The 24,981-nt window shown below is 42.5% G+C and overlaps 2 protein-coding genes across 5 annotated transcripts in view; both read left to right on the top strand.

Annotated features, from left to right (window-relative positions):
- ELOVL6 (ELOVL fatty acid elongase 6) overlaps nucleotides 1–24,981 on the top strand; it is a 141,097-nt gene that overhangs the window by 100,813 nt on the left and 15,303 nt on the right. The window lies entirely within an intron of this gene.
- Nucleotides 920–8,369, top strand: LOC135983586 (uncharacterized). Its single transcript, XM_065596210.1, has 2 exons — nucleotides 920–6,595; nucleotides 7,590–8,369. Exons 1-2 carry the CDS (start codon nucleotides 6,019–6,021, stop codon nucleotides 8,063–8,065), a joined length of 1,053 nt encoding a protein of 350 aa, XP_065452282.1. The 5' UTR covers nucleotides 920–6,018; the 3' UTR covers nucleotides 8,066–8,369.

The raw sequence follows: 24,981 nt of genomic DNA, 5'->3' as shown, positions 1-24,981 counted from the left end.
CTAAAATGAAGATATATCACATCTACTGCTTCCCCCCATCCACTAGGCCAGTAAACCTGTCAATGCCAGCAGCAAGCCGCATTTCTGGAGGGTGAAATTTGACTTGTTTTTTTGTTTGGAAATGTTGCCAGTTTTCAAACATTTGTCTCAGCTATAATGTTGTTTTTGCAGTAAAAATAGTTTTACAATAGCAACAGTTATAACCCCAAAATATTTTTTTCATTTTGAAACAACAAAAACGTGGTTTTTCATGTGTTTTGCTAAGAATATAGGCATTTGTTTCCTCTCACAGGCCTATTGATCCATTTCAAGTGTGAGAGACTTAAGAGTAATTCTTTGTTGCTGTCTAAAATTATTTTAGTCTTATTTCGTTCAGCTCTCGCATTTTAATTACATGAGCTGGATGTACTGTACCCATCTCAGTTCTACGATGAAGTTCCATATGGTTCAGTTTTTGATCCTTTGCTGTTCTTGTTTCCTCTCATTCAGCTGCATAATTTCAGCTACAGGATGAGTAACAATTAACCACCATCATTGTGGTTATGATGCTGGCATAGAGATTTATTTTTCCATCTCATATGACCTGAGGAAGAAATTTCTGATTTGATTAGGTGTCTAAGTGGTATTTAGTCTTGGATGTTTGAACGTTTCCTGAAGTTAAATTCTGAAAGAACACAGCTAATTTGAGTAGCCAGTTCCTCTAGATAAAGTTACTTTACATCCTATTACAAAGGTAAAGTTAGGGTCATCTTTGATACATGTTTCTTAGCTATAATACAACAAAATTGTCATGCCAGCTGTGACATTGGACTCCATATGTTTATGGAAATATGTTTATAAGTGTAAATATGATGTAATTGGAATATGCTTTATGCGAAAGGTCTCTTGTAAGGTATCATTACAAAGCATATAATCTACTGAGTGGATATAATCATCCTATTTATATGAATGTATCATTCTTGTATCTGAAATTAGAAATATGAAATATAATTCTGAGGTCCTATTGTAGTTATGCAAAGTGTGCGCCATTAATGGTGGTTTGGAATCTTGATGGCCCCCATTAACTAGGACAATTGGTTGTAGATGGCTGTTTACTTGTAAGCCTTCCTGTATACGTGTGTTTGCCAGTAAGTGGGTAATGAAGTCTCACAGGACATGTGAACATGTCAGATACTGGAATTCATCTTTAACCCTGTGCTTTCCCATTTAGAAAGGGGGGGGGGACCCAGAGAGAGACAAAGGATTCCTGCCTTGTGCCAAAGCTATAAAAGAGGGTGGAACAGAGCAAAGGGGTCCCAGTCATGTGGAAACCCCAGCTTTTCACCTACTTTCACCTAAGATGCTTGCTGGAACTAACAAGGCCTGTACCAGGGGAAAGGATTGGGCCCAGATTAGGTTGGAGTCTAGTCTGTGAAAGAAGCTTATTGGAACATCTCTAAGGGTGAGATTTACCTGTATTTAGTTCCTTAATGTATTAGGCTTAGACTTGCATGTTTTGTTTTATTTTGCTTGGTATCTTACTTTGTTCTGCCTGTTATTACTTGAAACCACTTAAATTCTACTTTTTATTCTTAATAAAATCACTTTTGTTTATTATTGCTCTTGGGGGAGCAAACAGGTGTGCATTTCTCTCTATCAGTGTTATAGAGGGCCGACGATTTATGAGTTTACCCTGTATAAGCTTTATACAGAGTAAAATGGATTTATTTGGGGTTTGGATCTCATTGGGAGCTGGGTGTCTGGGTGTTGGAGATAGGAGTACCAGCTGAGTGGTTTTCAGTTAAAGCCTGCAATTTTGGAGACGTGGTTCAGACCCTGGATCTGTGTTGCAGCAGAGTAGCATTTCTGGCTCAACAAGACAGGGATCTGGAGTCCCAAGCTGACAGGGAAAACGGGCTCAGAGGTAGTTTCAGCACCTCAGGTAACAGTCCCAAGGGGGTCTCTGTGACTGAACCCATCACACCGGCATTTCTAGGACACAGCTGAGCTGTGAACAGTGCTTTCATAGAAGGACCCTGAGTTGTTAATTCATGTTTTCATTACATCTCAACTGGATTATTGCAATTCATTTTTCACAGGCCTTCCAGAATATTTATTGTATATGTTGCACTATTATCTTGAATTGTGCAACTAAAGCTTAGATAGATTAGGTGTATATTTGACCACCTACTCTTCACATGAAGCAACAGCACAGCCTCATTTTCCTTTGACCTTCCTCCTTAAAATGCTATGTACAGGGGAAGGAGTGACATAATTGCCTCTAATGTCACCAAAGGCTTGTCCTCACTACAACTTTTTATCATGTTATTACATGCTATTTAATAAACACAATTATTACATAGTTGGTATCACAGAGACTTGGTGGGATAATATGCTTGACTGGAATATTGGTAGAGAAGGGTACAGCTTTCCGAGGAAGAACAGGCAGGGGGAAAAGGGGAGGAGGTGATGACTCATATATTAAAAATATATACACTTGGACTGAGGTTGAGATGGAAATAGGAGACAGACTTGTTGCAAGTCTCTGAGTTAAGGATAAAAAGCGTAAAAAAGAAGGATGATGTCAGGTTAGGGGTCTATTACAGAACACCTAACCAGGAAGAAGAGGTGGATGAGGCTTTTTTTTTTAACTAAGAAAATCATCCAAAGCACAGGACTTTGTGGTAATGGGGGGGACTTCAACTACCCAGACATCTGTTGGGAAAATAACACAGCAGGACACCGATTATCCAACAAGTTCTTGGACTGTATAGGAGACATTTTTTTTATTTCAGAAGGTGGAGAAAGCTACTAGGGAAGAGGCTGTTCTAGATTTGACTTTGACAAATTAGGAGGAACTGGTTAAGAATTTGAAAGTGGAAGGTATCTTAGATAGATGAAAGTGATCATGAAATGGTAGAGTTCATGCTTCTAAGGAATGATAGGAGGGAAAACACAATAAAGATAATGGATTTCAAGAAGGCAGACTTTAGCAAACTTAGGGAGTTGGTAGGTAAGATTCCATGGGAATCCAGTCTAAGGGGAAAAACAGTTCAAGAGAGTTGGCAGTTTTTCAAAGAGATATTGTTAAGGGCACAAGAGCAAACTATCCCACTATGCAGGAAAGATAGGAAGTATAACAAGAGACCACATTGGCTTAACCAGGAGATCGTCAATGATCTGAAACTCAAAAAAAGAGTCCTACAAAAAGTGGAAACTAGGTCAAATTACAAAGGATGAATATAAACAAATAATACAAGTCTGTAGGGACAAAATTAGACAGGCCAAGGTTCAAAATGAGATTAAACTGGCTAGAGACATAAAAGGTAACAAGAAAACATTCTACAAATACATTAGAAGGAAGAGGAAGACCTAGGACAGGGTAAGCCTGTTACTCAATGAGGGGGAGGAAAACAATAACAGAAAATGTGGAAATGGCAGAAGTGCTAAATGACTTTTTTGTTTCAGTTTTCATCAAAAAGGCTAGTAGCAACTGGACATCTTACATAGGAATGCCAGTGACAATGAGGTAGGATCAGAGGCTAAAATAGGGAAAGAACAAGTAAAAATTGCTTAGATAAGATAGATGTGTTCAAGTCACCAGGGCCTGATGAAATACATCCTAGAATATTCAAGGAGCTGACTGAGGACATATCTGAGCCACTAGCTATTATCTTCAAAAAGTCATAGAAGACAGGAGAGATTCCAGAGTACTGGAAAATGGTACTATATTTGCCACCTATAAAAAGGGAAATAAGGACAACATGGGGAATACAAACCAGTCAGCTTAACTTCAGTACCTGGAAATATAATGGGGCAAATAAGCAATCAATTACAAACACCTAAAAGATAAGTAACAGTCAGCATGAATTTGTCAAGAACAAATCATGTCAAACCAATCTAGTAGTTTTCTTTGACAGGATAACTAGACTTGTAGATAGAGGGGAAGTGGTACATGTGCTATATCTTGACTTTAGTAAGGCTTTTGATACTGTCTCACATGACATTCTCATAACAAACTAGGGAAATAAAACCTATATGGAGTTAGTATAAGATGGGTGCATAACTGGTTGAAAAACTGTTCCCAGAGAGTAGTTATCAGTGATTCACAGTCAAGCTGGAAGGGTCTATTAAATGGGGTCCCACAGGGATCAGTTCTGGACCTGGTTCTGTTCAATATCTTAATCAATGATTTTGATAAAGGCGTAGAGAGTACACTTATAAAGTTTGCAGACAGTACCAAGCTGGGAGGGGTTGTAAATGCTTTAGGAATAGGATTAAAATTCAAACTGATCTGGACAAATTGGAGAAAAGCTCTTAAGTAAATAGGATGAAATTCAATAAGGGCAAATGCAAAGTACTCAACTTAGGAAAGAACAATCAGTTGCACACATACAAAAAGGGAAATGACTGCCTAGGAAGGAGCACTGCAGAAAGGTATCTGGGGGTCATAGTGAATCACAAGCTGAATATGAGTCAACGGTATAACACTGTTCCAAAAAAAGCAAACATCATTCTGGGATGTATTAGCAGGAGTGTTGTAAGGAAGACACGAGAAGTAATTCTTCCACTCTACGCCATGCTGATTAGGCTGGAGAAGAGAAGACTGAGGTGGGACATGATGACAGTTTTCAAGTACATAAAAGGTTGTTATAAGGAAGAGGGAGAAAAATAGTTCTCCTTAACCTCCAAGGATAGGACAAGAAGCAATGGGCTAAAATTACAGAAAAGGTGGTGTAGGTTGAACATTAGGAAAAACTTCCTGTCAGGGTGGTTAAGCATTGGAGTAAATTGCCTAGAGCAATTGTGGAATCTCCATCATTGGAGATTTTTAAGAACAGGTTAGACAAACACCTGTCTGGGGAGGTCTAGATAATACTTAGTCCTGCCATGAGTGCAGGGGACTAGACTAAATGATCTCTCAAGGTCCCTTCCAGTCCTATGATTCTATGACAGTAAGGAGCCAAGTTAAATGACACAATGCTAGCTACAACTTTGCAGTCAATGAAGACATGGATAAACTAAGTTTTAACCATGACGAGCTGATGCAATGCTGAACAGGTTTGTGCTTGTCTACACTGTGTTCAATCATCTTAACTAACTGAACGTTTCACAGTTGTGTCCTAATGCCACAAAGTTTTGTAGTGAAGACAAGGCCTAATTAACTGATGGGAATAAAGTAATTCCTGTGGGTGTATCTTTCAGATTCAGTTCTTGTGAGTGTGAGTTCATGAGAAGTGGCAGCTTCACTCTCTATTGAAGCCACTGGCAAGTCACATATGCGGCAATACTAATGGGTTAGCCTTAAGAGGCAAGTATCCCACTAGTTATCCATTTTATACTTGGATTGCAATACATACAAACCTTAGTAGAAAATCACTGTTATTTTTCCTTTCGGGAGGTTGTTGTAATATATTGCTTATTGTGAGTAGTATGCCTTTTTTGGAGACCTGTAATAAATTGGTAAATGGATCTTCACACTTGAAATCACTTATTTCATATTCTAACTCAGAACAAAAAAGGAATTTACTGTATTTCTCACTTTAAGCATGTGACTAGCCTCATTGATTTCAATAGGGCTAGTCACATGCTTAACTACCTGATTGAATTGAAGCCTAATTTTCCCAAATAAAATCCTGGACAGATTAAAAATAATAAAGTAATATTAGGCCTGGTCTACACTAGGCGTTTATGTCGAAGTTAGCGCCGTTACATCGAATTAACCCTGCACCCGTCCACACTGCGATGCTATTTAGTTCGACATAGAGGTCTCTTTAATTCGACTTCTGTACTCGAATTAAAGAGACCATGTCGAATTAGGCTAGGTGTGGATGGAAATCGACGCTAATAGCTCCGGGAGCTATCCCACAGTGCACCACTCTGTTGACGCTCTGGACAGCAGTGCGAGCTCGGATGCTCTGACCAGCCACACAGGAAAAGCCCCGGGAAAATTTGAATTGGAATTCCTTTTCCTATCTGGCCAGTTTGAATCTCATTTCCTGTCTGGACATCGTGGCGAGCACAGCAGCACTGGCAACGATGCAGAGCTCTCCAGCAGTGATGGCCGTGCAGTCTGTGATTAGAAAGAGGGCCCCAGCATGGACTGATCGGGAAGTCTTGGATCTCATCGCTGTGTGGGGCGATGAGTCCGTGCTTTCCGAGCTGCGATCCAAAAGACAGAATGCAAAGATCTACGAGAAGATCTCTAAAGACATGGCAGAGAGAGGATACAGCCGGGATGCAACGCAGTGCCGCGTGAAAATCAAGGAGCTGAGACAAGGCTACCAGAAGACCAAAGAGGCAAACGGACGCTCCGGATCCCATCCCCAGACATCCCGTTTCTACGAGGCACTCCATTCCATCCTCGGTGCGGCCGCCACCACTACCCCACCAGTGACCGTGGACTCTGAGGATGGGATAGTGTCCACGGCCGGTTCCTCGGACATGTTAGGGGACGGGGAAGATGAGGAAGGAGATGAGGAAGGCGAGGCAGTCGGCAGCGCTCACAACGCTGATTTCCCCGACAGCCAGGATCTCTTCATCACCCTTACAGAGATCCCCTACGAAGCGTCCCCAGCCGTTACCCCGGACACAGAATCTGGTGAAGGATCAGCCAGTAAGTGTTGTAAACATCTAAACATTTATTTTTAACAAAACAGGAATATTAACAATTAAAAGAATGGGTTGTTCATGATTAGTGTGCCCTAGGCGCTTAACGGTTTAGTCATGGGCAGTGCAAGTTTTGAAAAAAAATCTAGCAATGTCCGGTTTTCAGTGATTATCCAGCACAAGCCGCTCTACTGTTTATTCCCTGCTACTGCAGCTACAGTAAAATGCGGTCTATATGTCCGGGGATAGAGCAGTAATCCTCCTGGGACATCTCGATGAAGCTCTCCTGGAGGTAATTTGAAAGCCGTTGCATGAGGTTCCTGGGGAGAGCGGCCTTATTGGGTCCTCCGAAGTACGACACGTTGCCGCGCCACGAGACTATCAAGTACTCGGGAATCATTGCTCTGCATAGCAGGGCGGCATACGGCCCTGGTCTTTGGAGGCTTTCCCGGAGCATTCTCTGTCTGTCGCTCTCAGAGATCCTCATCAGGGTGATGTCGCCCATGGTGACCTGCTTTTAATTAGGTAGGGGAATGTTAGTGTTGGGACTGCTTTCCCGTTCCTTTACAGAACTGTAACCGCTGGTTTGTAGCCACGCGGTGGAGGCGGGAGAGGGGCAGCCGAAAGGGATCGTTCCCGGGGACAGCCGCGAGGGGGTGAGACAGGGGCAGAGTTCCCGCTTGCCGGATTGCTGGCTGCAGGAACTGACATAGCTTTAAATGTGAAATGAGGCCAGTGGTAATATAAAAGTTTTAAACTGCCACAAGTGTACGGCTTACCATGTCTGCCTGCAACAGAAATTCCGTTGTGCTGCCCCGCTTCTCAAATGTGCTGTGCAAGACCCCAGGCACTGAATGCGAAGGCCGAGAATTCGACCTTGTGCTGAGTGCGCATGTGATAGGTGCTGTGCATGGTCTTGTTCACAGAGAAAGAATATGTTCTTTGTTCACAACTACATTTTTCTTTCTGAGGAATTCACTCCCTTTTTCCCATTTCCACAGCCCCATCTGCGAGTGTCTCACAACCTAGCCTGGAATCACACTCCCAGAGGCTAGCGCGGATTAGGCGTAGGAAGAAGAGGACACGGGAGGACATGTTCTCTGAGCTTATGGCCTGTTCCCAAGCCCAGGCAGCACAGCAGACCCAGTGGCGGGAGAACTTGACCCGAATGCACCAAGCCAACATGGATCAGGAGGAGAGGTGGCGGCAGGAAGACCAGCAGGCGACTCAAACGCTGCTTGGACTACTGAGGGAGCAAACGGACACGCTCCGGCGCCTTGTGGATGTTCTGCAGGAACGGAGGCAGGAGGACAGAGCCCCGCTGCAGTCCATCTCTAACCGCCCTCCCCTGCCACCAAGTCCCATACCCACCTCACCCAAAGTGCAAAGAAGGAGAGGCGGCAGAGTCCCTGCTAAGTCTCACTCCACCCCTGCAGAGAGCTCTAGTAGCAGAAGGCTCTCATTTCCCAAAATTTGAAAAGTTCTTTCCTTCCCACCTGACACAAGCCCCCGTCCAAGTTTCACCTCCCAATGCCATGTGTAGTTGATAATAAAAAATACGTTTCTGTAAACTACTGTTTCAATCATGTTCTTTTGGAGGAGGAGGGGAAAGGGGGTTGGTAATTGGACAGGACAGTCACCTTTGGCAGGGTACATAGTCGGGGGCAGGCACAGCAGCAGGGCACATACACAGTGCAGTGATGCAGTGACTAGTTACCCTGGTTAGTCTGGGAGGTTGTTTTCATGTTATGTGGTGGGGGGTGGGTTGCTCTGTGACTTTGTGGCAGGGGAGGACAGTTACAGATCTTAAGCGGCGGTCCTTAGGCAGGATCACAGAGCCACACAGCAGGGGATCTGTAACCGTCCTCCCCCTGCCACAAAGTCACATAGACCCCCCATACACACAGTCCCGATCAGGAGGGGTGACAGGCTCCGTTGAAACAACCATCCCACCACAGCGGAGCCTGTCAATCCTTGAGTTTAGAAGCTGCATTCGCGCCACTACACTACACCCGCTCCGCACCACAGTCTGCGTCCCAGTTTTAAAAAATTCCCGCGAAAACAGTATTAAAGAAAACGGTGTGCTTTAACAAAGTAGAACTATTTTTATTTCGAAACGTGTGTTGGAAGGGGGGTGAAGGGGGTATGTAACTGGATAGGATAGTCAACATTAACTGGGTAAAGAAACGTGGGTAGGTTTAGCTTCTCAGTACACAAACTTTAAAGTCACAGGTTACCCTGCTCACTCAGGAACTTTGCTTTCAAAGCCTCCCGGATGCACAGCGCTTCCCGCTGGTCTCTTCTAATCGCCCGGCTGTCTGGCTGTGAGTAATCAGCAGCCAGGCTATTTTCCTCAACCACCCACCCCGCCATAAAGGTCTCCCCCTTGCTCTCACAGAGATTGTGGAGCACACAGCAAGCTGCTATAACAATGGGGATATTGGTTTCGCTGAGATCACAGCGAGTCAGTAAGCTTCTCCATCTCCCCTTGAGACGGCCAAAAGCACACTCCACCACCATTCTGCACTTGCTCAGCCGGTAGTTGAAGAGTTCTTTTTCAGTGTCCAGGGCGCCAGTACAGGGCTTCATGAGCCAGGGCATTAGCGGGTAGGCTGGGTCCCCGAGGATGACTATAGGCATCTCCACATCCCCAACAGTTATTTTGTGGTCCGGGAAGTAAATACCTTGTTGCAGCCGTCTAAACAGACCAGAGTTCCTGAAAACACGAGCGTCATGAACCTTGCCCTGCCATCCCACGTAGATGTTGGTAAAACGTCCCCTGTGGTCCACCAGTGCTTGCAGCACCATGGAAAAGTATCCCTTTCGGTTAATGTACTGGGTGGCCTGGTGGTCCAGTGCCAGGATAGGGATGTGAGTTCCATCTATGGCCCCACCGCAGTTTGGGAATCCCATTGCGGCGAAGCCATCTATGATGACCTGCACGTTTCCCAGGGTCACTACCTTGAGAGCAGTAGCTCAACGATTGCATTGGCTACTTGCATCACAGCAACGCTCACGGTAGATTTGCCCACGCCAAAATGGTTCGCGACTGACCGGTAGCTGTCTGGCGTTGCAAGCTTCCAGAGGGCTATGGCCACTCGCTTCTGGACAGTCAGGGCTGCTCGCATCCGGGTGTCCTTGCGCTTCAGGGCAGGGGACAGCAACTCACAAAGTTCCAGGAAAGTTCCCTTCCGCATGCGAAAGTTTTGCAGCCACTGGGATTCATCCCAGACCTGCAGCACTATGCGGTCCCACCACTCAGTGCTTCTTTCCCGTGCCCAGAATCGCCGTTCCACGGCATCAACATGACCCATTGCCACCGTGATGTCCTCGGCGCTGGGTCCCCTGCTTTCTGAGAGGTCTGTGCTACTCTCAGACTTCAGGACATCACCGCGGTGCCGTAGCCTCCTCGCCTGACTTTTCTGCATATGCCTCAGGGAAACCTGTATGATAAGCTGCGAGGCGTTGAGAGCGGCCACAACTGCAGCGATGGTCGCAGCGTGCTCCATGCTCGCAGTGCTGTGGCGTCCGCGCTGTCAATGACTGGAAAAGTGCGCTAAATGATTTCCCGCCGGCGCTTTCAGGGAGGGAGGGCGGGAGTGATGGACGGATGACGACAGTTACCCAAAAGCACCCTCGACACATTTTGTTACCCAGAAGGCATTGCTGGCTACACCCAGAATTCCAATGGGCAGAGGGGACTGCGGGAACTGTGGGATAGCTGACCACAGCGCACCGCTTCGAATGTCGACGCTTTCACCGTTAGTGTGGACGCACAAAGTCGAATTACTGTCCTTAGTGTGGACACACACGTTCGACTTTGCAATATCGATTCCAAAAATTCGATGCAAGTAAAATCGAACTACTCTCGCAGTGTAGACAAGGCCTTAGAAGCAGCATTTGGACAGTGAAGCTGTTTGTACACCTTTGGGGAGTGGGGAGTGGGAAGTGCTATGGCAAATGGCAAAAAAGAGATGCAACAGAAGGAAAAAGAAGGTGGTGAGACACTGAAAAAGAAAACATAGGTATTTAAGAAGAATGACTTTGTAACCCCCGAATTTGACATTCCTGGATGTACCCCAGAACTTGATAGTACTGCAGTTAGCCATTTATGTGTTTAGCCAGGCTCAGAGAGGCAAGGCCTTATAGCTATATACTTGCAGTTTTGCTAATTAGAATGGAAGGTTGGGACAGGGAGTTAATGTTTAATAGAAGGAATGTTTGGTCAGCTGACCATAGTTTTAGGTGCCTTTGACACATAAATTTTATTGTTGTTATGATTAGAAATGCTTTGCTAATAAGCAGAATAATGAATTGTTATTGGTCATTGTTGAGGAAATTGTTAGTCTATTACGGGCTATTATAGATTATGTTTTTTGTTCAGAGAAAATTTATTACAAGTTTAGTTAGGAAGTGTGCTTTGGAGCAGTCCAAGGAAGTTTGTCTTTGGGCCAGGATCTGACACCTAAGTTCTCCAGCAGCTGGACGGAAGGAGTTGTTGATTCCTTGAAACTATTTCAAATTTTTTGGATAACTATAAATATTTAAAATGCTCTAGACCTACTGCTATAGCATATAGATATAGATACATAAAACATAATAAAATAATTTTAAATAAAAGCCCTCTTATTTATAGAAATCATTTATCAAACAAAAAATGCGATGTCCCCATTAATTTATTCTTAATACCACCTTAAAAAAAAACACTATTAAGTTACCGCTACTTTAGATTCTAAAAAACCTAAATAACTTCTGTAATGGCAACTAGATTGTAATCATGATAAGGAAATACAAGTAGTGCTGTGTAGGCTGAATTGACAAGCTGAGAAACAAATTAGACAAGGCTAGCAACAGAAAATAGAGAAGATTTCTTATATTAGTATAGCATATATACTGTAACAGCAATCAGGATAACATAATGAAGTAAAGATATATTTCTAATATCACAAATACAGTCTCTCATTTATTCTGGTTAATACCATCCCATTCAAATATTTCTATTCTTATGGCTATACAGACCCAGCATTAATGTCATGTGATGGAATTTCCTGTTATTAATTTCTCATCACTTCCTAGCCTTTGTGATCCTGTATAGTTTTATTACCCAGCACAGGCATGTTATTGTTTCTTTGGCGATCAGATGAAATTGTTACTATATGACTTTAAATTAGAAATCATACAGTTGTACTTTTATGTCATTGGCCCATTTCACTTCTCATGCAAACTGGTTTTACCCGTCTGTAACAATTGATTCTAATAGTTATTCCAGATTTAAGCTGGTGTAACTGAGAGGAGAATCAGGCCCCAAACAGGGCTAAATCATGGCTTTGCCACAAGCAAATGGTAGGGGATTGTTGCCAATTTATTGCAGATGTTATGGATAGGGATGGCTGAAAAATTTCTATTGAAACATTATTCAGTGGAAAACTGGGTTTTCAGCTAAACTAAAGTTTTATTGGAAAGTGCCTGATTTCCTTAGAAAAGTAAGAGAGTGTGTGTGTGTGTGTGTGTGTGTGTGTGTGTGTGTGTGTGTGTGTGTGTGTGTGTGTGTGTGTGTGTGTGTGTGTGATTGAGACAGAGACTGAAAACCCAACAATAAAAATGGTTTTGGCCAAAGTTTTTTGGTTTTTAGTTTTTCACTTTTGCAATGTGAATCCAGTACATCTTCTGGAGACCTGCTGTTTCAAGGAGAATTTTGGTCCAATTCTGCGCTCGTCAAAGCCAGTGAAGGGTTGCTATTGATTTCAAGGGGTAACATTCTCTCTTTGAGTCATACCGTACTTATCAAATACCCCTATTGAAGTCTATGGGAGTACCTGCAAGGCACTACTTAACAAGAGCAAGGCTATCAGAATATGGTCCAATGGCAGGAGCAGGTCCTTTCTCTAGCTTTTTAGTGGATAAAATATTTTGATTGTTTGAGGAATTAAAAATACCCTGGCTGATGAATCAGGAAGAGAGCTGCACTTGGGTGAATGGGACTTATTTATAAGAAATCAGCCACCTCAGTTGTGTGTCTGTGGGAGGCACTTTGACATCTTGGTCAAGGTGGATATGTAGCCCATGTTATTCCGTAAAATAAACCTTTGACAGGTGCAGATGGAAGAGAAGGGACCTGTGAAAGAGAAGTCTCTGGGTACTTTCTGCTGAACAGGCCTCCAAAGATAATCCTTGTGGCATTTCACTGGAACAAATGCTGACAACTCTTTAAACTGTTATGCCTCAGCAAATCCAACAGTTGGTTTATGAATGAGCCTATTAATTTAGTAATCTCAAACAGTGAGTTCTAGTGAAATGAGGAGGAGAGGAGCAATGACAGGATGTGGAGGTAGAGATTTGGGTATTTATCTGTAAGCTACAGGTTTGTTTAGAAGAGCAGTTCAACTTCCTTTATCTGCAGTGTTCCATCCAGGGTCTTCTCTAACTTGCTGTTAGATTGCAAATGTATATATTGTTTACTAACTGCAGAACAAATCCTGAGAGCTGGACTTGTACTTAAGTCAATAGGAGTTCTGCCAAAGTAGACTGAAAATTAAGTAAGAATCTGTGGCTCTGGCCCTGTAATTGCCATTCATTTTATGGAGCTGAGCAGTTCATTATAGCCATATTATAACTTTTAGCTTCTTTAAACCTCCTTTAATCTGTCAAATACTAATCTTTCCTTGTAATTTAGATTTTGCTACATTTGTTTGCTGACTGTTTTACAGTTTTAGTGATCACTAGGCCTCTTCGGTCGATGTAATTCCCTGGTAAATCTTTTACTTTATTACTTTGGTTGCATTATTTGGCTAGGGTAATTTTAAACTCCTGAATACCTACATTTCAGTGCTAAGTATTCCAGTTGCTATAACAACTTGATACGTTTGATCCGGTAAGAATCTTAAAATTATCCTGCAGAGATGGATATTCCCCTTTTTTGGATTACTGTTCAAATCTCTAGAATATTACAGTTATTCTGAAATTTTCTTCAGATAATGTTGGGAGCCTAGAATAGTTTCAGTAATAATACAGGAAATGAGCAAAAATGCCCCTGAAGCATTCATTAAGGATTACTTAAGAGATATGTTATGCTTATGAATTCCTTTAGGGCTACATTAGAAATCCTTAAGTGGATTCCTTAATTCGTATAAGATTTCTTGCCAAACACTAGGTTTAAGCTGAAAATTGAATATTTTTTTAAATAATTTAGCCCTAGTCGAAACTTGTTAACATGAATATTGTGGAACTACGAAATGTTTCTTGATAAGGTTGTTCACTTGACAAGAAATTATTTTAAGAGTGCTGGGGAGTCAGTGGGGCATACACAGAAGTTCAGTTATTTTTGTGGATGGATTAGTGAGTTTTTATTTGTAAAACGATGGATTCGCTAAATAAATATTGCTTCATCCAGATGCCTATCACGCATATCAGAAATCCAGTAAACAGTTTCAATTGACAGCACACATGCAAGACTGTTATTTCCTTGCTTATACAGAAAGAATCAATGGTATGAAACTGTTGATTAGTTTCTACAGGACTATTTGGAAGTTTCGTATGGACTGTCCGATGGAAAGCTAACAGTGGAAAAGGTTAATAAATGTTTCTTCCCTCCTGGAGAACAAACAGTTAGTTATTCTTCATTGGAATAGGATCAAGCTGATGTCCCATTAAGCAAATGATGTTGTCTTTCGTGTCTTAAGAGAGATGATTGACCAAAGCTAGTCTCCAGCATGATGGTTGCTGCTGTTTCATCTCCTAGCCAGAAGCTGCCAGGCCTTCAGTAACCAGTGAATGATCTCTTCGGTGGACCCTTATTTTCTCTCTGGAGTGGCACTCCCATTCTGTTTCCACCAATTTCCACATCCGGTGAAAAGAATATAAGCCAGGATTTAATCATGTCACTTATTTCTTTGGTGGATGTTTTTTAAATTGGTAAAGTTCTTTTCAGCAATTCAGAGAGCTTCATTTGATTGATTGTTGATGTGCTGTGCTCCATGGGATTGTCTGAATATTGGAATAAAGTAGCTAATCCCTGTCATAATGAGGGTAGATTTGGGGCATCAAATTGCATTCCCTGGAGAGGGAACTAAGGTTCTATGAAAACAAACTGGAAGATAAAGTAGCTGTGATGGAAGTCCTATTTACGTGTAAAAAAAATCAATCCAAGTGGTAGCCGCAGCAGCTGGCAGAGATACTGGTTTTATCACTTTAGTGATGAGCAGTGGATGGATTTTATTCTACTGCAGCATGAATGTGATTTTAAAGTCTCCAGAGGGACAGCCTTCATTGATTCTCAGCATTTAGGGCCAATGGGAGATGCTGTTGTTTGGGTGTGCTTAATGAGATCTCCTGGCACTTGAAGGAATAGGTTAGGCATGATGTTTTCAGATTCTGGGTCTGCTCTGCCACAGACTTCTGATGTCATGTAAAGCAAGCCACAGAGATCTCTCTGGGCCAGATTTACCTGTGCTATTAGTGGCTGCAACTTCAGTGAGGTTGCAGTTGTATCAGCATACATCAGCAGTAAACTTGGCTCCCAATGCATCAGTTTCCCATTTTGTAACTTTCTCTCCCTGCCATCCCAGGGTGGATTGAGGATTAAATCATTCATATTTGTGAAGTACTTTGAGACCTTGGGACACAAGGCTCCTACAGGAGTGAAATTTATTATGTTTCTTCCTCTCCCACCTGCATTCTGTCATCCCATCTCCCCAAGAATTCACCCTCCACTTAACAGCACTTCTTCCTTCTCATTTTTTCCTCTTTATCTTCCAGCTCTGTCTCTTCCTCCCTTTCTTTTAGTCTCTTATTCCTTCCCCTTGTCCTTTCTTCACTGTGCCCCAGTTTGCCTTTGTATTATTATCCCCCCCCACACACACACACACACTTAATTCTGAATTTGTATTTCTTGCCTAGGGTTAAGCCAGACCACAGCAGTTTTTTCATGAAGATTTTGTTAAATAAATGTGTACATCTTGGACTAGATTATGCCCAGGTCTGCACAGATTCTCAAAGGAGTTGTGGGGAGAAGGGGGTGCACCCCAGCCTCTCCTGGCACAGGGACCAGGATCAATCCAGCTCTTTACATTGTGGGATTTTTCAAAAGCACCTTAGGTGCCTATTGATTTAAATCGGAGCTAGACAGAAGGTGCTTTTGAAAATACCAGTAGGCCCCTATCTGCATCCCTGTGTGTCTAAATAGCTTTCAAAATCTGGCCCTACAGCACCCAGCAGAGCTATTCTCATACCGCACCTTTTGGAAAGGCATACAAGGGATTACTCCAGCTTGCATTCCACTAGAGCCCCTGGAGCTACAATGCCTGCTTAAGGCACATTGCCCACATGGGAAAGACCATGCCTATGGGCTTTACAGCCCCAATCCAGGCCTGTGACATCTCCATATGTTGACATCTGTTCTCTAAAAAGATTTTTCTTAAACTTTCCTGGCAGTTCTCTGCTTATTAATGTTTTACATTTAAAGTATAAAATTTAGATTCATGATCATTACTTTTTATTTGTATTACTCTAGAACCTAGAGGCTCCAACTGAGAGACTGGACCCATTGTGCTAGGCACTGTACATTCACACACAGTAAGAGACAGTCCCAGCCTCAAAGAACCTACCATTTAAATAGGCGAGACAGACAAAAAGGAAAAGAAAGGAAGCATTATTATCCCCATTTTACTGATGGTTATCCAGGCCAGTAAATTAATGTATGCATATTCAGAATGTACATATAGCTACATGTTTTTGGGAAGGTCAGAGTAAGCTCTGATATCTCGTAATTGATAGATTTGTTTGTAGGTTGTAGATGTGATTCTGTTCTATCTGTAGAAGAATGAAAAAGAGTGGGACTGAAAACTTCCTAGGTTAAAGCACTGTGTTTGTAGGCAGAGATAGGAGATTTGGAGTCCGATCCATTCCCATTCCTGCTGATGGAAGTTGAGGCTGTTAGTATGCCACACTGAAAATTTGAACAAATTTATATAGATCTCTAGGTTTGAAAACTTTTGTCTAAAGTAAACAAAAATATGTTATAATCACTAGGCTTTCAGTTGGGTTGTTTAAATACTTATGAACACTTCACTAGTCCACCCTTACTTTTATGTGACATAGAATACCAGGGTTAGAAGGGACCTCAGGAGGTCATCTAGTCTAACCCCCTACTCAAAGCGGGACCAATCCCCAGGCAGATTTTTGTCCCAGATCCCTAAATGGCCCCCCTCAAGGATTGAGCTCACAACCTTAGGTTTAGCAGGCCAATGCTCAAACCACTGAGCCATCCCTCCCCCCTGACATGGAATTTGGATTGTATACTAGAAATGCAGCTCTCTCATTTAAATTCTGTAAACTTGAGCCACGTTATACTTCCCTTTGGGAGGTGGATGGAGGTGCCTAGGCTATAAAAGTAGGGAGAGGAGACCTGAAGAGAGGTGAGAGTGACCCAAATTAATATTTTGCATAACTTATTCTGGAACACATTAGACAAATCTTTACACACAGTGCTAATTTACTCTATTCTCACTTTATGTCCAATAACACAAGAGCAATATCTCACTTTTTATACACACACACACACACACACACACACACACACAGAGCAAACAAACCCTCAGGTGGGAAAGTAACAGCCACCCACATACACATTTACTTGTCTATTTATATATCTGCACTTGCCAATGCATGCTTAGTAGAGCCGTGTAAAATATTTGCACAAAATTCTAAATCACTCCGAACTTCCTGGATTCGCTCTTTGTTCCAAATCGAAAGCCAAATCACATTAACTGAAAAACTTACTAAAGAATCTTTTGAGACCCCATGGGTCAGTTGTTTGTTTTGCTCTCAAATGCATGATTTCAGTGGGTATTTTTAAAAAAGGGACCAAGTCATCAGATTCTACTGAACAGAGCTTTGAGATTTTGAGTAGGATCAAACCTAACCCTTGATGTGCATGTGAACTTATCCACAGTGAAAGCAAAAAAAAAATTCTATGTCAACTCTAGGGATGAAAACTATAAGGCTTAGCCCAGCTTTTGCATCATACTCTGTGAACTTTCACACTGGTGGGGCTGAACAAAAATAAGTTCCTATTCTTATTTAAACAGTGTTAGATGAACATAAATGTTCCTAGGCATTAGAGCTTAACAGGCACATATTTAACATACTCTCTTGTTGAAGCTGTTCCACTGTGTATAAATAATTAAAGAGTCAGTGGGCCCAAGAGAGAAAAAGCAAGCATGTGAATGATGCTATAGCTTGGTGATTAGAGCACTCACCTAGGCTGTCGGAGACCCAGGATCCAGTCCCCTGGTGCCAATGACTCTTTAATTATTTATCTAAAGTGGAACAGCTTCAGGTAGAGACAGTATGGGGCTCAATAAACTATCCCATAGTCCAGTGGTTAGGGCACTCACCTGATAGGTTCCAAATCCCTTCTCTCCTTAAGGTGGAGAGAGAATTTGAACTCGGGGACTCCCCTATCCCAGGTGAGTACCCTAACCACTGGACTAAAAGTTGAAGGAAATTCTTCTTGCCTTCCATTTAGCTCATGTGTGGGACCCGATCTGCTAAGTGGCCTGCAGGCAAGTTAAGCAGAGGAATGTATGTATTTTTTCAGATCATGCATTGCACTGGGACTTAGGCATCCAGATACCTAGAGAGAGTCTGCAGCGCACATGTGTGGAGGCAGAAACATAGGCACCAAGGGAGCTGTTACTGGAAAAACTGTAGGTGATGAGTGAGTTTAGAATGCCTATAGCATTCTATGCCCGCCTATTGCATAGTGAGTCCAGGGAAAAGAGTTGAAGAAAGACAGTTATTGAATTTTTGGAAGACTTCTGTTGCTCTTATATTGCATTTTTGCTAAATTGGTAGATTTTCAGCTGTGTTCTTGTTCCTAAGACCCTGCACTTTTGTAAACTTCCCTACAGCTCTGTGTATCACCACATATATTTAGGCCTTGAAATTTGTTGCCAGTACATCACATGACCGGGTAATGAAAATGTGATCTAAAGAGGTTTAATAACAGCTCCTGTATCCTTAAAATATTTATCCTGAAGGGTAGTAGTGCATCTCTTGGAATTCAGATGGAGGATTTGGGGCTTGTAAGTTGAGAAGTATTTACAGAAAACCTTTACAAGTGAAATGTTATCGAAGGATGCAGTGAGTTAGATTCCTGACTGAATACTGCCTGCTAATGGACTGTGTTTATGCACTAATTCAATAGTATAAGCCCTTCTAACTGATATAAAGTAGAGCACAAAGCGCCCTTTGCTTGTCTCAAACAGATCTAGGAAGGATGGTCTAGAGGATAGGGCACCGAATTAGGATTTGAGACCTGGATTCAGATCCTGGCTCAGTCACTGACTTCCTTAAAAGTCACTTAAACTATCTTGTGTCTCAGTTCCCTACCTGTAAGACTAGAATAATACTTTGCTATCTCATAGAGGTGCTGTGTGGCTGAAACCATTAATGATTGTGAGGTGCTCAGATACTGTAGGGATGAGGGTCATAGAAGTACTAGAATAGATGGAAACAGAATCTTGGGGGGAAGCTAAACTTGAGTTCAAGTAGTGCCAGAAGCCAGAATTTAGAGTAGCCCTATGCTTAGAGGATGTTGCTTGGTGAAGGTCTCTTTATATAGAGGATGTCTGAGATGGAACCAAAGGCATCATTGGCAAGAATACCACTGTGACAGCCTGCTCGTAGATAACTAGTTATGGAGCAACCCAACAAGGAGGTAGGTGGCAGTTCTCTTGACTGCCTCAGAGTAGTGAGTCAAGTGGGTGAGGTAATATCTTTTATTGAATCAACTTCTGTTGGTGAGAGAGACAAGGTTTTGAGCTTACACAGAGCACTTCTTCAGGTCTGGGAAAGGAACTCAGTGTTACAGCTAAATACAAGTTGGAACAGACCGTTTAGCATAAGTAGTTAACACATATTGCAAGAGACCATTCAAGGTGAAGGGGCCTGTTAATGCCCCTCCAGTCATGGGAAGAGGAAAGGGAGTCTGGGGGGGGGGGGTTAGTGGGTTAATGATTGTTGTAATAAATCCAGTATTTCTATTCAGTCCATTATTTTTAGTGTCTAGCAAAATTATGAATTTAAGCTCTCAGGCTCATCTTTTGAAGGTGGTGTGCAGGTTTCCTTTGAGGATGAAGACTGAGAGATCAAATACAGAGTGATTGCTTTGTGCACACTCTCATTCTTGGATCTTGTTTAAAAGAAACCAAAAATTCAGTGAGACATCTTATTTGAAAGCTACATTTTTATCAGTTGCAGTCAAACCTTGTTTATCAAAATGAGATGGGGGAAGTGAAAATAATGTGGATAAGCAGGGTTTGGGATAAGATGAAGGCTTTTCTATGTATCTAAGACACAATTCAGAATAAGAATCAGTTTGACTCTGAATTTTTGGATAACTAGAATCAGATTAAATAAAGTTTGCCTGTACTCTTTGGGTCGGTGTTTTGACTCGTGCACCTGGCAGCCAACATAATGCCGAAGAGTGCTGCCCTTATTTGGCACTGGCAGGGTATGAGCCTATTGTCAGACTACAAACCCATTTCTATCCTCTTTTCCAGCTGGAGTTAGACAACATGCCAAATTGTCATGTCTGTTTTTGCAATGCAGACACCTCTCCATTAATCATTGAAATGAGATTGGTTAATTCCATGTAGGTCACTAAACAACCATAAGATAGTAATAGCTTTCAGTCGTTATTAACCCGCTCCAAATTTTAACTGGTTACCAAGAAATCAGTAACTTAGCCTCTCATGGTGACTAGAGAGACAAGGTAGGTGAGGTAATATCTGTTACTGGGCCAACTTCTGTTATTGGGACTGACATGGTTACAACAACACTGCATATCTCATGGTAACGGACATGAAACCTCAGTTTAAAGCCATGGCTTGATACAAGATCATGCTTATACATTACCACAGTCCTTACATTTGTTTAAAGCAGGAATAACTCCACTGAAGACATGGAGCTACACTTGGGTAAAATCACTGTAAAGCGAGATCAGAATCATGCCTAAAGTCACAACAGTGTTCACATTGGCCAGCTAAGGAAAATATGTTGAAGCTGTCAAAAGATGAATTATTACTTGTTGTCAATAGGAGAATCCATTCCTTCTGAAAAATCCAATATTACTTATGTGACATCCAAAGTGTGCATAAGAAGTTGTGCTCAACAAGACTAATAAGGCTAGTCTCTTCCCCACTGCAAAGCTGTGCACCTATGGAAGAGTGTGTATTTCTTCATTTAAGGAAACAAATGGTAGAGTAAGACATGATTAAATTTAAAAAGGGAAATAACAGCTTCAACAAATCTGTCCAGTTTGCAAGTACCCTGTATGCTATCAAGTGTAGCAATGTTATTACTGACTCTGGTTAATTGTTCTGCTCCTTTGCAACTTTCATTCGTTTACACATTCATTGGTAATAACGAGGGAGAAAAGCTCACGTGTTTGTGAGAAACAATATAGATATGCGCCAGTTTACTCTTCAGGAATACATAACTGAGGGAAAATATAATCAGGGGTTTTATTGCTCATTCATCCTTTGTTTCCATAAATCAGATAGTTCATATTCATAGAAAATCTAGCAGGTCCTATCCCTGCAATTGAATGGAACTCCAATTCAGCAGAAGGATTGTTGACAAATGTTAAAAGATGAATCCAGCCTTCAGATGGACAAATGGACACAATATAGGCTTTTAAAACAATACGTTTTAAATAAGTGTCTGTAGCAGGGTGGTCCCCCGCTCCTGCTGGGAAAGGCTTAAAACAACCTTGGCAGAGGGCTGCAGCTCTAAAAGCTGGGCTGATTGGGGAAGCAGCCACAGCAGGGCCACGCCCCAATCAGGCCTCAGCTGGCCATATATAAAAAGGCTGTGAGCCAGAGACCAAGCAGTCTCTCTCTACACACAGAGAGAGAAGGGCCTGGCTGTAGGGAGCTTGGGACAGGGTAGCTGAGTGGAGCAGGGCTTGGGAAAGGCAGAGGAGCTGGGGACCTCCAGCCTGGAAAGCCCCGGGCTGTGGCCTAGCATTGGGCCAAAGGTACTGGGGGTTGCAGAGGGCAGCCCAGAGGTAGGCCCAGGCAGCAGGTCCAAACCCAACCTTGCCTGTGATGAGTGGCTGATACTGCAGTCTGCTCCAGGGAGTGGGGCTAGATGGTGACTGGCAGTAGCCTTACACTGAGGTGAGGTAGGGATAGTGGGTGGGGGTTCCCCAGGGAGGGGAGACCCTAGTACTGAGGGGGCACTGCCAGGGAGCAGCACCCCAGGTACAAGGGCACTGGGGTCCAGGGAGGGACACAGGGGCCAGAGGACAGGTGGACCACTAGCCTGCAGAGGGCGCTTTGGATGCTGGATGAGCTAATTCCCTGAGAGACCAGCAGGAGGTGCTGCAGGGGTGAGTCTGCTCGTCTACAGTGTCCAATAAATAGTGTAAAAAAAATATAATATATATTTTTATATTTATTGATCCTAGAATTTTACTCCATACCACCACATACTTATGTGCCGGACAGAAAAAAATCCTTTAAAACAAAAGTTTGACCAAGCAAAAAAGAAAAACATATTTGTTGTGAATAATAGTTTCTCTTTTGAACCAGCTTTAAGGTGCACACACTCCCTTCTTTGATGGCCATTCTAGAGGAGTGGAAACCGGCCATCAACAACTGAAATTAACACGAGCTCCAATTCTCTCATGCTGATGGATAGCTCTACAGCTGGGCAAAATGCCCCAGTTGCAGATGGTGCAAGTCTCGCAAACCTTAAATGACCTGGCTTGTATACATCACAACCCTTGCTTGAAGTGTCAGGATGGTTGGAACTTGGAAGCTGCAAGGTGTATGTGGAATAAACCCTTGTAAATTTGTCAGCGAGCTCCTCCATTAAGTTGCAGAACCTTGTCTCATCTTCAAAGGCACTTTCTTCTCTGTCTTTGTTGGATTTTCAAGAGTACTAAGTAACCTCTTTTCCATCTTGCATCTTCAGTTCTTGCCTTGGTGAGGTATTGAGGACATCCAACCATCATCCAGGAATGTTTTGCATTTTAACATGGACCCCAAGAAAGGGAAAACTTCACTCCCTACTGGCCCTATTTTTAGAACTAATTTGCCCTCTGTACTGCCATATATCTGCAGGTTTTTGACAAAATAAAAATTTTTGAAAATTCAAAACAAAATGCAAAATTTTTGAGTGTTTTAAATTTTGTTTAAAGTTTCAGGTTTTTAAATTGTGTGTAAAGTTTTTCACTCAGCTCTCTCTTGTACACAGCACTGTTTAAACTCCCATAGGTCTGCCCCAGCATGAGCTGCGGTCAGTGTAAAACCTGGGCACAAATCCACAAAGGACAGATGTTTTTGTTTGGTTATTCTTAAAGTCCTACTCAAGAATCTCGAGGGGACTTCCCCAGCACAACAAGAACACTCCCTTTCAACTGCCAACTGAAGGTGTTGATTCAAAAAAACAAACAGCTAAAATATGAATGGTAGTTTATTTACATTTCAATGTAAAAAACTGCAAGAAAATATTTTTTTTAAAATTCTCTTTCCAATTCCTTGGATGGCACGATAATTACAAGAATGGCAAATTGGCTAACAAATTATAATCTACGTGATTACTGCACAGTTAGAACCAGCCATTCACTCAGATCTTATTTCATAATGCTGACATTCAAAAGTACACTCTCTTAATATTAAAGTTACTAAGTCAAGCACTCAGTTAGGAATTTTTAGGTTGCCTATGCAATCCTAATTCAGTTTATTTGTATGTATGCACTAGGATACAGTCTTTAATTACATAATCACATACTATTTTTTCCTCCAGTACTTGTACAATGCACAGGATGGTCCGTGTTCTAGAGCTGAATTAAGGTTATACAATGAATGAAGCTGTTTTGAAGGACCTCTGCACTGTTTGTTGCAGACTATCCTACAGTGCTTATGCATGTCAAAGGAATAGCTGTTTCTCAACAACAGCTTCCTGCCAGCCTTCTCTCAGATCTTGTTGGAAAAACTTGTTCTGTAATAAACAGGAAAAAGACCACTATTCTAAAGGCTGCAAAGGCCATATTTATCTCAGGTATAAGCAAGTACAAGTCCTGCAGAAATAGAAGTTATTTCCACTTATGCCATGGCTGACTTTGTTCCCTGTGCTTCTCAATGGTAGACTTTCAAACAAAGCTGGTCACAGGTATTTTGGGATCCAGCTTCAAAAGGGTCTAGCAAATACAAAACATTTTGAAAGAAGCTTCTCTGTTGCCCTTATAAACATCAGTAGGAGAGTAGAAAAGCCTTTATAAAAAGAACAGGAGTACTTGTGGCACCTTAGAGACTAACAAATTTATTAGAGCATAAGCTTTCGTGGACTACAGCCCACTTCTTCGGATGCATAAGTGGGCTGTAGTCCACGAAAGCTTATGCTCTAATAAATTTGTTAGTCTCTAAGGTGCCACAAGTCCTCCTGTTCTTCTTTTTGTGGATACAGACTAACACGGCTGCTACTCTGAAAGCCTTTATAAACATTCTTAAAGGACTTTTAAAAAGTCTTTTATATTTCAAGGTTCTTCTGTCCAAAATGTGTTTTATGTATTTAAAAGAGAAACTGGCAGTGTCTTTTACAACATGGGGAGGTATGGGCCAAATTGACTTAGGTGGGCCCAACTCCATTTATGTTAGTTATGAACTTCACGCACTGTGCATGTAATATCACAGATTTGTAGTCTCCAGATTCTAAAATCTGCTTCTTCACTGATCTAGAGTTCAAATAAGACAACTTCCAAAATGAGAATTTGAGACTGGCTGTGTTGATTGTTTTGTGACTTCTGTTTACAGGAATAAATGTCATTACACATACAGAACATCTATTTACAGTAACTCCCCACTTAACCTCCTCTCGCTTAACATTGTTTCGATCTTACGTCCCTGCTCAATTACAGAACATGCTCCATTTAAAGTTGTGCAATGCTTCGCTTTAATGTCGTTTGGCTGCCTGCTTTGTCCACAGTTGGCAGCCCCCCATCAGCTCCCCTATATCCCCACCTCCCGCCCGCCGGCAAACCCCGCGGATCAATGCCTTCCCCCTTCTCCCCCCGCCCCCTGAACTGGCCCCGTTGCAAACCAGCTGATTGCCACGGGCAGGACGGAGGGGGGAGGAGTGAGGACTCGGCATGCAGGCTCCCCCTCCCTCCCCTGCCTCCTGCCCACGGCAATCAGCTGGTTTGTGGTGTTTGGGAAGCAGGAGAGGGAGGGGGAGCCTGCGCACCGAGTCCTCGCTCCTCCTCCCTCCCTCTTGAATGTCGCAAGCCAGCTGATTGCCGCGGGCAGGAGGCAGGGGAGGGAGGGGGAAGGAGCGAGGACACAGCATGAGGAGTAAAGGGGGAGGGCGATTAAGGGGGGGACTTGG

Source organism: Chrysemys picta, chromosome 5, assembly GCF_011386835.1.
Source record: "Chrysemys picta bellii isolate R12L10 chromosome 5, ASM1138683v2, whole genome shotgun sequence".
Classification (NCBI taxonomy): domain Eukaryota; kingdom Metazoa; phylum Chordata; order Testudines; family Emydidae; genus Chrysemys; species Chrysemys picta.
This window is presented reverse-complemented; position numbering and strand designations above follow the sequence as displayed.

Bases quoted from the DNA above. Each gene is read 5' to 3' on its own strand.
- LOC135983586 (XM_065596210.1), top strand. From the start codon at position 6,019: ATGCAGAGCTCTCCAGCAGTGATGGCCGTGCAGTCTGTGATTAGAAAG. The intron at 6,596-7,589 runs GTAAGTGTTGTA...CCATTTCCACAG, and splicing joins ATCTGGTGAAGGATCAGCCA to CCCCATCTGCGAGTGTCTCA.